The following is a 13,621-nucleotide window of genomic DNA, read 5'->3' on the forward strand; positions in this document are numbered from 1 at the left end:
AGCTGGCACCGGGGTCTCCCCACCTCCTTCATGCCCTGCTCTCAATTGTCCTTCAAATCTTACCAGATTAATTTTCCCAAAACCTAATATCTTGCATTGTTTGTCACAGCACTTTGCTCAAGAACTTAGTGTTGTCAAATCAGAAACAAAAATCAAAATTCAAACCTCAACTCCCGCACAGTTCCCAAGACCCTCTTGCATGCATCGTACCTGTCTTTCAATCTCATCTTGGACCACTGTCTTCACGTTGTCAAAATGGTGACTCTTCCCAGTGCTTCAATAGGTCATCCTGCCTCCTTTACTTTTTAAAAATTTTTTAATTTTTAATTTAATTTTTTGTGAGGGAGGGGAGGTAATCAGGCTTATTTTTTAAATAAATAATTAGATGTTAATAATTGAGTAATGTCTAATTAATAAATTAATTTAATTAATATCTAATTAATAAATAACTAGGTTTATTTACCTTGGCAGAGGTACTGGGGATTGAAGCCGGGACGTTGTGCATGCTAAGCACACGCTCTACCACTGAGCTGTACCACCGGCCTCTCTCCTTCAGAGGTGTGTCATTCCTTAATTCATTCACCACATGCTAGGGGAGGACAGACCTCCGCCTTCAGGTGGAGGAGACAAAGGTCAGCCCCTCTCCTACACCTTCACCCACACCCCCTTCTCACCTCCTTTCCCAGCACTGGCCTTTTCTGTCCCCAGAGCCTGGACATGTGCTGTCCCTAGTCTGGAAAGCTTCCTGCAGGTTATCTCTCTGGTTTGTTCCCTTTCCCTCCCTTCTCTCACCAACGCCTTCCTGGCCTCTATCTTAAACTGCACCTCCTATCCCCTTCCCTGGGTCTCTTGCATAGAAATTCGCATCCCCTGAAATACCGCAAAGTTTACTTGTTCACTTAACTTTCCCCCTCCCATTTGTTTGGTTTGCTGTGAGGGCCCCCAGCACCTGGAATCCTGCGTGGATCATGCTGACTGTTTTCAAGTGTATTGTCTTTGTGCTCTGAGGATAGACCCAGGCACTGGCGAGCAGTGCCTAGGGGAGGAATCCCTGACCCCAGCCAGGAAGGTGGGCTAGGAATTCCCTAGCGATGATGCGTCCCAGTTTTACCTGGTGTCACTCATCGGCCAGACCAAGTCCACGAATCTCAGTGGTTCAGGGGACAGCAGGAAAGTGAGTCACTCAGAGCAAACCTCTCAGCCTTACAAGACACACATTCTGCCACAGTTGGCCCACCTCTCGTGCCTGTAGCAGGTACAAAGGTTACCACTGTGTGGCCTTCTCTGAAGCCCCAGCAGAGTACAGGGCGCAGGCCAGGCAGATGATTCATAGCAATGGGCCAGATACCTCTCCCCACAGGCAACCTGCCCTTGGAAATCCAGCTCAGCCTTCTCCAACCTCAGCCAGACACGGACCCCTAAAGTATGTATGTAAATTTGTAAGTTACATACCACAGATGGAACCATCGCAGTCAAATACCAGCAACTGTATGTGGTTCAACTTTAAACAGGTCAAACTGTACCAAAGGAATACATTTTTTTAAGACAGATATAAAAAGAATGAGTTAAAAATAAACTATATACCAATAAACATGTGAAAAAGATGCTTAGCATCACTACCAGGGAAATGCAAATCAAAACAAGATATCACCCCATGTCTGTCAGAATGGCTATTCTTAAAAAGACCACAAATAACAAATTGTCAGAGAGGATGTGGAGAAATTGGAACCCTTGTTCACTGTTAGTGGGAAAGTAAAAGTGTGCAGCCACTGTGCAAAGTGAACACAAAAAATTGTGTTCCTCAAAAACACAATTGTAGTCCTTAAAAAATTGAACACAGAATTACCATGATCCAGCAATCCCACTTCCAGGTATACACCCAAAAGAACGGAAAGCAGGGTCCTGAAGAGATATAGCAGCATTATTCACAATAGCCCAGGACAGGGGCATAACCCAAATGCCAGTGGACGGATGGTTAAACAGAAGGTGGCAGGTACCTCCAAATGATTAGTCAGCCTTAAAATGGAAGGAAATTCTGACACACACTGCAACCTCAGAGATGAACTCTGAAGACATTATGTTAACTGAGAATAAGCCAGATGCAAAAAGGCAAATACTACAGGATTCCACTTATAGGAAATATCTACTCAAATTCATAGAAACAGAAAGTAGAACTGTAGTTGCCAGGAGCTGAAGGGAGGAGGGAATGAGGGGTTATTGTTTACTGAGTAGAGTTTCAGTTTTGCAAGATGAAACAGTTCTGGAGACTTAGTTGCACAACAAAGTGAATACATTTAACAAACTTAACTCTACACTTAAAAGTGGTGAAGATGGTAAATTTACATTATCTATTTTCATTTAAAACTAAAAAAATTTTAAGAGAAAAAAGTGAGTACATACCTTCAGAGAAACAAGTTTAATAAAATTGTGCTCTATATAACAGGGCAGTTATAAAATTAAAAAAGAAACATATTCTGCAGTTCTAGTATTTTCTTGCCACATCCCATAGCATCATCTTGAAAGCCACCCACCTCAAAGGTGAAAGCTGTGAGCAAGATTCCGTGTCCCAGTAGCCCCCAAACCCTCCACCAAGCCAGCCTCCCACCCTAGTGGAAGAATTCAAAGAAAAGGCCAATTCACCCAGTTTTCCAATTGAGTTTTATTCCAGAACAAATGGTTTTACAAAGCCAATTTTAAATCCAGTATGTTTCCCCACTGCTCCATCCTCCCTCAACCAGCAGACCAAAGAACTGAAGCTATAGCTTGGCTGTGAGTGTGGCGTCAGCTACACTTTTAAGTCCTGGAGCCAGGCCAGCAGCAGACAGTGACTCAATCAGCTCCCAGAACAATCTGTGGTCTCGAGTTCACAGTAGTGTGGTTTCAGTAGTGTCTCTTCCTTCCTGGTCCAGGAAACTTGCTCACACTGACATGAAATCCATTGTCACTTCCTGCCTGCAGCGGAGGGACGCTGAGTGAAGACAGGTCATGCAGCACAGGGAACGGTGAGAGCCGGAACTTCCACCTTGTGTCCTCACCGACCTGGGCCCCACCTGCTGCAACAGCCACAAGGACCATTCTGCCTGGGCCAAGGCCACTCAACCCGAGGGCATGTTCAAGGGTTATCCAGAAGAGGCTGACACCAATCCTTAAAGAGAAAGAGCTGCTCACACTGACCTCAGCTCACTATGTGCCGAGCACTGTGCCAAGGAGTTAGCACTTCATCCTCGTAACCCTGTGAGGTAGGTTGTATCACTATCCTTGTTTTACAGATGAGGCAACAGACTCAAGAGAGGTCACACACTTGCCTAAGTCTCCAAGCCATTAAGTGGCAAGCAAAGATGGGGTTCAAAGGTCCTGTGTGACCTGAGCTCTTGGTTATGCCAGTACCCCAGAATTGCCCCTTAGGAAGAAAGAAGGAAAGAGGGCTGGGGGATGAAATCCTGACAGAGAACATTTTTAGAAAACTGGAGACAACTCAAGCACCATGGTGACTAGGGGCACCCACCCGAGTGCAGGCACAGCTGCATGGCCATCAAGGCCCAGCCTGGCCCCAGCGGACCTGCCCTCTGCTCCTCTACAGCCCCGCCGCCCTGCCCGCAATAAATAAAGGTTCCTTGTGGGCAATTCTGCACCGGGGTCCCAGAATTCAAACTGCTGTCTTGCTTCTCAGGCTTTTGCTTAAGAGAGCCTCGTGCTGGGTGGGCAGGAGGAATGCCTGATTTCGGTCAAAATAAACATGCTGGTCTCTACCCAAAGCCTGTTTCCCCTCCTCCCAGAATAGTGATGTCTGGCAGCTATGAGGACCAGCTCCCCACGGGCCTGTGGGCTCTGCTGTTCCATTGTAGCCTAGTAGTTCCTACAATGGCTCAGCCAGAGTGCCAGTCCTGAGAGAAGGGGAAGAAATGTCCCTGAAGTCTACAGAGAGATGGCCTTATCTCTACAGCTTCAGGGCATCTTTATTCTGAACCTGAAAATGACTGTGGAGGAAGAGGTAGATGGCAACAACAGAAGAAAACCTTACCCCAGGCCACTGAGCTGAGCTAAGGGAGGTCCAGGTCATTGACCCCTCCCCCTACCACCCCCAGAGGAGACATTACCCCTGGAGAGAGCACACCTTGGGGGCGGGAAGGCATGACAGCCTGGGGCTGTCTGTGGGCACCTTCCCTACTCCTGCTGGGCTCCAGCAGCTGGCCCACCTGACATTTTCCTGGTGTCTGTAAAGTGCCATTAGCAAAACCACAGGAGTCAGGGGGAAAAAGCAGACCACAGCCCTGGAGAGGGGAGGGCTGGGGGCAAAGGGAGCTCAGAGGACAGATGGTCCCAACTCCACTGACTCTTGGGGCAGCTGGCAGCATCCTGCCCCAGCCAGGATGACGCCCTAGTGCTCTCCTGACCCCACTCTCCACGGGAGCCTCTCCTCCCTCACTCCCTCTTGCCTTGCGCCTCCCCCATTCCTCTGCTGGTGCCCTGGGCCAGGTCCTCAGGCCAGTACTGGTCCTCCATATACTGCTCCATGTCCGTGCTGCTGTCGGGGTCTCTGTCCTCAGCGTGTGTCTGGAGGCTGCTGGCCTCCTGCTCTTCCCACCGCACCTCCACCAGCCGGTAGAGCTCCATGGCCGTCATGGCATCTTCCACCGACGAGTGCCCGTGCTGGCCCACCTGCGGATGACAGCCCACCCATCACTGCCTGCAGTCCTGGTGGGAGGCCTGGCACTCTGGACTCTGTGGACAAGCCAAGGGGCGCTTATTCTCAGAATGGGGGTGCACTGCCTGGTACAGTGAAAAGGGCATGGGTCCTAGTCACCCAGCAAAGTGGTGGAATCTCAGCCGTGCCACAAGCCAGCTGGCTTCTCTAAGCCTGTTTCTTCAAATATAAAACATGGTGGAAAAAAAAAAAATCCTTGCTTCAAAGGCTCATAAAGCAGATGGAATAAGGAACACGAGGTGCAGCAGGAGCAAGTTACTCGGGGTCCCGGCTGAAGGCTCCACTCTGGTTGCAGGAGATGAGGTTCTACATGAAAACACAGGGACAGAGCCAGGAACTGGGCAGGAGACAGGTCTGAAAGAGATCAGCCTGGGGGATGTGGCTGGCTGTCACACTACACTGGGGAAGGAGGACTGTGGAGGGAAAACCCCCAGGGCTACACGCGGGAGCCCCGGGACCTGACTGGGAGGCTGGAGGCATGGCCTGTCCGTGGTCCAAAGGGCATGGAGGCCAGGCCTTCTCCCCACACCCTCTGCCCAATGCTCCTGCACCACGTACCTGGATTTTCTTGTGCAGCAGCTGCAGGGCCAGGTCCTTGAGAGAGACCCGGGTCCGGGTGTGGAGGCCTGGCTGGCTGAGGAGGTTTGGGACATAAGTGGTATCCCGGGTCTGGCCCCGAGGGTGGACGTATTTGAGAGCCTGGAAGTCGTTGTGTAGCGCGTGGCCCACCACCACCTTGCCCTTCAGGAGCTTCAGGATCTATAAGCAGGAGTCAGGAGGGCCCCACCATCAGGTGGGCACAAGACACATCCCGACACCCTAATCAGGGGTGCGGGGAGCCCCTTTGGAGGGAGGCAGCACGGAGCGGGGAGACCATGGGCTCCCCCCCTCAACCAGGCTGCCCAAGTTTGAATCCAGACCCTCTACTCACTACTCACCATACCCAGGGGTGTGCATAAGCATCCCCCACACCTGCAAAACAGGAAAGCTGCCAACAGCCCTGACGGGGTGGTCCTGAGCATCAGGGAGCTCTCGGGCGGTAGGTCACCCGATAAAAGCACTCCTCCCTGCTGGCACAGGCCCTTCTCTCTCAGCCTGGAAGCCCTCGCCAGCCCTCCCGCCCCACCCAGCAGGTCTCAGCTTGAAGGTTGGGAGGCCTCCTCCTGTTCCCTCCTTAGGGGGAGATTCACACATTTTCTAAGGACATGTTTAGCTCCAGCAGGGTCTGTCCACCTCCCCCTACTGTAAGCTCATTGTAACATGCAGGGACCATGTTTTCCTGGACTAGTGATGATCAACGAATGCTCAGCACACAGTGGGTGCTCAGTGGAGACCCGCTGGGTGAAGTCACAAAACTGGGCAGGGCACTGGAGACATTATCACCAACAGCAGCTTCTATACTATTAACAGAACAGTCCCTCCCTTCAGGATTCCATCCCGTTGCCCCTCTGCTGTACACGACTCCCATTTCTCACCCTCGAAGTCTGCCCTCCGGCTCAGCTCTGACCATCGGCACAATGTGTTCCTTTCTTTCCCGCCTTCCACCCTCCTCAGGCCCCGGGGAGGCCACAACCAGAGCCACGGGCCTGCAACACCCTCTTTACTGGGCTTGGATCTCCTTATCTCCCGCCAGCTGGCCTCCCACGGCCTGCCTCTGCTGGTGCCAAGTGTGGATTATCGCTAAACTCAGCTCTCACAGCATATGGGTAAGGTGCGTTTAGACTTCTGTGGTAGGGGAGTGCCACCTACCCCAGTCACCCCTCACACACACACAAGCCATGTAGCGCACTCCACACTGGCTCAGAGTCTGGGCAGATCAAAAGTGGTCCTGCTCTTGGCAGGTCGAGGGAAGCACCAAAGAGCTAGAGGGTTCTCCATAGGCCTCCTTTCCTGTTCCTCCCACTCCTGATCAGCCTGCTTGATAAACAACCTTTTGAAAGATATGCGTAGGCTGTATCTTATGTGAAAAAGGAAGACACAAGATGACTTATACGGGTATCTCCTAAATTTACCTAATCCCACAAATAACCCAGAAATGTTACGTAGTTCTGCTACAACCCTTCTTTTGAAAATGCAAAATGGTCCAACAGTGGTTAACGTATTAGGACTTGATTTAAGAATAACGCAAATTTCGCCCTTGAGAAACACCCCGTGAATGCAGGAACCGCACCCAGCTGCACCGAGACACCAGGGAATCCACAAAGTGCCCACACCTCCAACACCTACCAGCCAGCTTAATTCACCTGCCTGCTGAGCCACAGCTGCCTGCACCTGGCGTCCCCACTTCCTGACTTCTGGTAACTCCCTCCACCCTTCCACCATAGTGCTGGCCGCCACCCTCCTGACACCCACTTCCCCGAGAGTTCCAGGGCTTTTTCAAGGCAAAGTGCCATACTTACTGGTGTATTTATGCATTTCTTAACCACTGAACCTATGCAAAATGGCGCTACCACTATTATTAAGTTTCTATCTTTTTATTTTTGGCTGTCACTGATGAAGTTTTCTGAGGGTTGTGTCCCTAACCCCATTTTCCCTATTAGCTCTAAGGTTTTTATTGTGCAAGTTTGAACAGTGTGATGGCTTTTAGGAACACACACACCAGAACCCTCCCAAGGATTAGAGACCTGCTGGATTAGAATCTCTATGGAGTGGTCTGGGGACAAGGATCCAGAATTGTTAATAAGGATTTAGGCATCTCCCATGCTCAAGGATGTTTGGGACATTCCTGGCATGTTAGTGTGGTTCCAACCACTAATTAATTTTTTTCAAAGCAATGAAAAAACACCTGAAGGTGATACCACCATGGGCCTTACAAATTTTATGCAGACATGTAACACTTTTATAACAGAAAAGCAAATGCAGAGCGTAAGCTATTTCAAATCTTACAGTCCGCACAGCCTTTCCACAAAAACGATCGCGAACACCCCAGCAGTCCTTCCATGCAGGAAGGGCAGATTTCTATTCACCCTTTTCTATGGAGAAAAAACCCACTGTTTGGAGAAGTAAGTTTCCTGAGGTCTCTCGCTTCCAGAGGCTGGCTAAGTGTTGACTCAGACCAGGGACTGCTCTTCCCAGCCCATCACACTGACCCAGACAAGCCCCCAGCCCTGACCTCACCTCCTTCTGGGCCACCTGGAAGGGGATGGCCTTGCGCATGTGCTGCCGAGTGATGCCACTCCAGCGAGTACGGTAGTCCACGATGGGCATCTCAGGCCGGATGTACTTGTCGTAGAGGACGTCGCCATGGTAACTCACCACGGAGCAGCGGGCCAGCTCACTCACTCGCCCTCGGGGTCCCGTGCCCACCATCTCACAGTCGATAGCCACGCACCTGGTGGGCACGGGCCCAGCAAATTCCCTGGGGGTGGGCTTTCTGCTAGGCAGAGGCATTTCCAGATTCAGCCTTTGGATGCTGCCTCGCCCTGCTGGAGGCTTCCCTGCCAGGCGGTGCCCCCCACCAGCATGGGCAGTGGGGAGGATCCCGGTTCTGGGGGTGTGCTCAGCAGCCCCTGCTCCTGAAGCAAAGCCTTCCGGGCCATGAACCGCTGGTGCTGTCGGCTCCTCCTCTTGTGCTTCCTCCGAAGCACATCCTTGGCATTCAGGCTGGCCAGGGAAGGACACAGGCACTGGGCAGACTCAGGAGCTTCCCGGGGTACCATCCCAATCAGCTCACCGCTCAGGGCAAGGGAGGCCTGGGAGGTAACCTGCCAGTGAGGCAACAACCTGGGGAGAGAACACAGAGGGCAGAGGGGCTGGGTGAGGAGGGTGCCAGGCCAGCCCTGCCCCTCCATCCCCCACTTCCTCCCTGCAGTGTTTACTGCCGGGCTGCCCTAGAGCCCTATACTTTGTCTCAGGATCCCAAGTGGAGTCACAGACCTATTTTAATAATAATCGCACTCACACAGTCAATCTCACATGCGGAATCACACATGGAATCACTCAGTCTTCCCAAAAACTTGAACAAAGTATCATTATCCTCATATACAGGTACAGAAGCTGAGGCCTATAACCTGTAATGAAAAAGAATCTGAAAAAGAATATATATATATGTATATATAATTGAATCACTTTGCTGTACACCTGAAACTAACACAACATTGTTGATCAACTATAATTCAATTTTAAAATAGCTAAATAAAAATTTAAATAAAAGATATTTCAACAAAAATTTTAAATCTTCAAAAAAAACTGAGGCATAGAAGTTAAGAAACTTGCTCAATTAGTAACAAAGGCTGATGTAAACTCAGAATCCACGCTCTCAACCTCCAAGCCGTAGCTTACCTGCAATAATGTTAGTATCAAAAATTTTAGAAAGGTATAGTTACGGGAAAATAAAGGTTACAGAAAAGGTATATATATGAAGTCCCATTAAAAATAAAACCAAAAATCTTCATGAAATGTGAAGGCACATTTCCACAGCAGAACCTGGAGAAAATATTTCACAGGAAGCTCACAATAGTTGTTTTGGGGTATGTGTTAACAAAAATGATGTAATCCACTAAATGACTTTCTAATTCATTCATCACAACAATGTCTACAAACATTTAAAAATAGTTGGATGTGTAGTTTTATCACTGAAGCCTATAGGCACTGGTGTGCTGGTAAACCAGCTCAAATCTTAAAGAGAAACAGAAAAAAACCCTGCTCTATAGTGCTGCAGATTTCTGTGATACCCTCCCACAAGTTCTCCAACCCTGAGAAGAGATGCTGTTGCAAACCACTGCCACAGGAAAGGTTTGATGTTCACATGGGTTTGCAAATCCCATGCAATCAGGCCAGCATCTTCCCAACAGCAGATGTAGCTGGGAAAGCTTCCTCTTGTTTGCTGTGCTAAGTCAGCTGGCACATTTTTAAAACTACCAGAAAACCAGGGCTTTGAAGTAGGCAAAGCAGGGGCTAACTCAGCTTTGTATGTTACCTAACCACTGAGTGTCAGATTCTTTGCATGTAAAATGGCCTGACTACCCTTCTTAGGGGAAGAGGAAATGGCCCAATCTATGTGTGCTGGGATCTGTGTATATTACATGCAGTAGGGGCTCAATAACTAACTACCTGCTCCCTCCTCCACCCACTCTGCCCCGAGAGCTGAGGACTCCAGCTCATGGTTGGTTACCAGCTCTTCCCAGGCCAGAGCTGCCTCAGCCTGGACTCACTGGCCCCTCCCACAGGCCTTCCTCCTGCCTCCCTTCCCACTCACATCCCTCATACCCTTTCTGTGTCCTCCAGGAAGCCCTTCAGGAACAACCCTTTATGCCTCTGGGTTGCATAGGCCAATGCCACAGAGGCCTCTGGGGTCCCAACTGGGCCAAGTGCTGGGCAGAGAGTTACAAAAATGAATCCTGGACTCCAAGGAGTTTAGTGTCACTGCAGAGACAGAAATGAAGCAGAAAGTGTGTGAAGGGCTGCGTGTGAAGTGCCAGGGGAGGAGGTCAAGTCTGGGTGAAGGTGGAATAGCATCCCTCCAGGTGGAAGGGAGAGGAATGAGTGGCCACATCAGGGGAAAAGGCCTGAGAGAAGTACCCCTACGATGGAGGAAGAGGGGCCCACCAGCACCCTGATGCCATTTGGCCGTGAGGCACAAGGTGGGCCTGGCTGCAGGAACTACTCTTCTCCACTTTTTACCACTTAACCTTCTGCCCCCACTCTAGGTAAAGTCCAGCACACTGGTGGCTTTTCCCCAAGCTGTTCCTACCCTCAATTAATGTCCCCAACTGGTCTCTGCTGGTCAAGTGAGGGAGCCCCAGAGGTACCTCAGGAGGTCACTGAAATATGGAGCAGTAGCCCTGACCCCAGACATTTACAGTCTAGCTGGGGAGCAAAGAAGTTCACCCCTCTGTGCTCTGACAGCACAATCAGAGAATTTACTACACCCTTCAAAGTCAGTAATTACAGTCTGCCTCAGAGCACTCTGAAGGCAGGGATAGAGCCTTGTTTGTCTCTGTCCCTTCTCCAACAGCCACCCTGTGACTTGGCATGGAGCAGATCCTCCCCCAGAAGTGTGTGAACGGAGCTGACACCAGGCCTGCTCTCTGCCAACCTGTGGGGACTACAGAGCTGGAGGAACATCTTCAGGAACTCTAGGTGGGGAAAGTGAGAGACAGTCAGAAACTTACAAGGGTGTGCTGAGGATGGGAGCCATGGACTAAGGACTCATGCCTGACTCACCAAGCCAGGTATTTGAAAAAGCAGAAACGCTGGATCAGAGAAGGCCTGGCAGTTGGCAGGAGCTGGGGGGAAAGAGAAGCACTTTGAAGGGTTTCAGAAAGGTCTGCCAGGCAGCCCAGGAAGGGAAGGGCATCCAGACAGACAAAGTCCAAGAGGCAAAGCACATCCACTGTGGGAAGGCAAGGAGTTTGGTGCAGCAGTTGGAAAGCAAGAAGGTAGGGGATGAGGTGATGAGTGAAGTGGGGACAGTGAGAGAGAATTGTCCCTGGACAGCGGCAAAAATTTGAGTTTAATCCAGAGACGGATGCGGGGGAAGGTGGGGATGCACTTAACTGCTCAGTGGTAGGGTGCATGCTTAGCTTGCTTGAGGTCCTGGGTTCAATCCCCAGTACTTCCATTAATAAATAAATAAACAAACAAAACTAATTATCTCCCCTCGCCCCTCCCACCCTAAAATCCAGAGATAGATGGGAGCCATCAATCTCCCTAGAGTTTTGGGACAGGTGACCCATTCTGACTCATCCTCCTCTGCTTGCTTATTCCTTCCCCAAGAAGCCTTCTCCTTGTTAAAGAGGCTCCTTAACTATAATCAGCTTCCTCACGTTAACAAGCCACATATTCGGCCTGACAAATACAGAACCTCAGTTTGCCTCAGCCCAGCAATAGGGAGAATGAGGACTAAGAAGACAGACTGATCCCACTAATAAATGACTTCCGTTGGAGAGGAGGGCCCTTTACTTTCTCCTCCCGGTCAGGAGTTGAGGCCGGGCTACGGTCGGTCGGTGGCCTCCCTGACACTACTGGCAAGGTTCCAAAGGTCGCACAAGTTAGGATCCCTAAGAAACAAGGTCTCTGTGGCCTTGTGTTCCAAGAGATGAAAACAGTCCTCTCTACAAGCCCTGACCTAGCTGACGCGTCAGAACCAACAATTAATCAGGAAGGGCACGCCTCCCTCATCCTGGGCCCCCACATGGAGCTCAGTGAGGCTGGGGAAGAGTTTTGCTCTAATAACAACTCTTTTAGTGAAGGCGAACATATCTCTCTCCAGCCCAGAACCAGAGCTAGATGAACTGGACCAAGACAGAGTCTCCTAACAGAAAACGAGGGTTTATTTAACCGGAGCATCCAACTAGGTTAAGGGCTTCCCAAAAGCAGTTCATTACCAGAATCAATTAAGACATCTTGTAAAAGGCCGATTTCTAGGTCTACCCCCACACCTTCTTATCTGCCATTTGGGGAAACAGGGCCTGAGAATCTGCATTTTAAAGAGCGCGCCCCCCCCACCAAGCCATGATACTAATAATCGCCCGAAATTGAGAAAGGTTGGCTCTATAAAGTCCCCTATGCTACCAGGAAGTTCACGAGACAAGAAAAGTCCGAGGAAAGCCCCGCACTGTCTTCCCCAGCCGCCGGCGTTCTCCGAGAAGTGACGTGTGGGAGGCCTGGCCTCACCCCGGCAAGGACTGGGGCGTTGGTCACTCCCTGTTCTTGGCGCCCAGCAGACGCCCACCAGGCCGAGCCTCATCGCCCAGAGCCGCCTCTCAGGCCCGAGACCCCGGAGCAGATGAGGCCGGGACCAGGCTGCGCCCGAGGCCAGGCCTGCACACCGCGGATCCCGGGAGCCGGATCGGCCCGGCCGGGGCGTCCGCCGCGCAGGCCGAGGGCGGACACAAGGCGCAGGGCCCCGCGGCCAGGGGCTCATGGCGTCAGCCCGCCCGACCCCGCGATCCCCAGCAGGGTCCCCGAGATCACCTGAAGCCCCGCGATTCTCCTCACGCTCGCACGTGGCGTCCAGGCAGCCCGCAGCTCTCACATGCCCGGGCAAGTCCCGCTCCGGTCGCCCGCCTATTGGCTCGCTAAATGGCAGCGCCCGCCTAGGACCTCTTCTGATTGGCCGGGAGCCTGGCTAGCTGCCGGTTGGCGCTTGGGAGTAGGAGGGGCGGGGACTCCCAAAGGGGCGTGGTTGGTGCCACAGGACATCCAAGCCCGCGGGAAATTTTAAAGAGACTGGTGAGGCGCGCTTGGCCTCCTCTCTCCCGGGTCGGCTCTCATCTGTGTCCCCAGGTTCCAGTCCATCCCGCTCCCTGGGTCGGGATGTGGGCTCCTGTGAGCTCCCTGCACTAAAGGCAGAATGACTTACAGCGTACACACCCACATTTGCAGAATGGAAATAATACCCCCTACCTCCTCGAGACTTCAGTGAAATAATATACATTAACCAATTAATTGTTGGTTCTGACGCGTCAGCTAGGTCAGGGGATTTCAGTGAAATAATATACATGATGGTCACTAAAGAAAGTTTTTTTTTAAGTCAAGTTTGCTCCTTCGGCTCTATTTTTTCATTTATCCTTTTACAATACTTTACTCATAAAAAATAGCTTCCTATTATGGGCTCGGCATTGGGATACACAGAATAAGCACAATCACTGGGGACCCTGGTTGCTCATGGTCTGTACAGTAACAGAGACTAACAGACAACTTAGTGCAACGTGAATAACAACAAAAAAAATAATAAACAGTTCGCATTTATTATATGAGTACTAACAGTATGCTGGGCAACATAACCATTTAATCAGACGAATACTTTGAGATATGTACCGTTATTATTTCTGTTTTACAATGAAAGAAATTGACATTTTAAAAAATTAAGGAGAAATAGCTAGGATCCAAAGACCCTTATCGAGGCAGTCAGTTTCCTTCTAGCTCCATTTTGCAAGCAGTAGTGGCATCTCAAAAGTACTCAGAAGACCA

The 13,621-nt window shown here is 50.6% G+C and overlaps 1 protein-coding gene across 1 annotated transcript; it reads right to left on the minus strand.

Annotated features, from left to right (window-relative positions):
• Positions 1–3,515: 3,515 nt before the first annotated feature.
• Positions 3,516–8,722, minus strand: AEN (apoptosis enhancing nuclease). The gene is given in 6 exon segments (XM_006178555.3): positions 3,516–4,659; positions 5,264–5,464; positions 7,823–8,083; positions 8,085–8,162; positions 8,164–8,428; positions 8,607–8,722. Coding segments are annotated over 5 exon segments (978 nt in total). The 5' UTR covers positions 8,365–8,428; positions 8,607–8,722; the 3' UTR covers positions 3,516–4,422.
• Between the last annotated feature and the right edge of the window lie 4,899 nt (positions 8,723–13,621).

Source organism: Camelus ferus, chromosome 27 (genome assembly GCF_009834535.1).
Source record: "Camelus ferus isolate YT-003-E chromosome 27, BCGSAC_Cfer_1.0, whole genome shotgun sequence".
NCBI lineage: Eukaryota > Metazoa > Chordata > Mammalia > Artiodactyla > Camelidae > Camelus > Camelus ferus.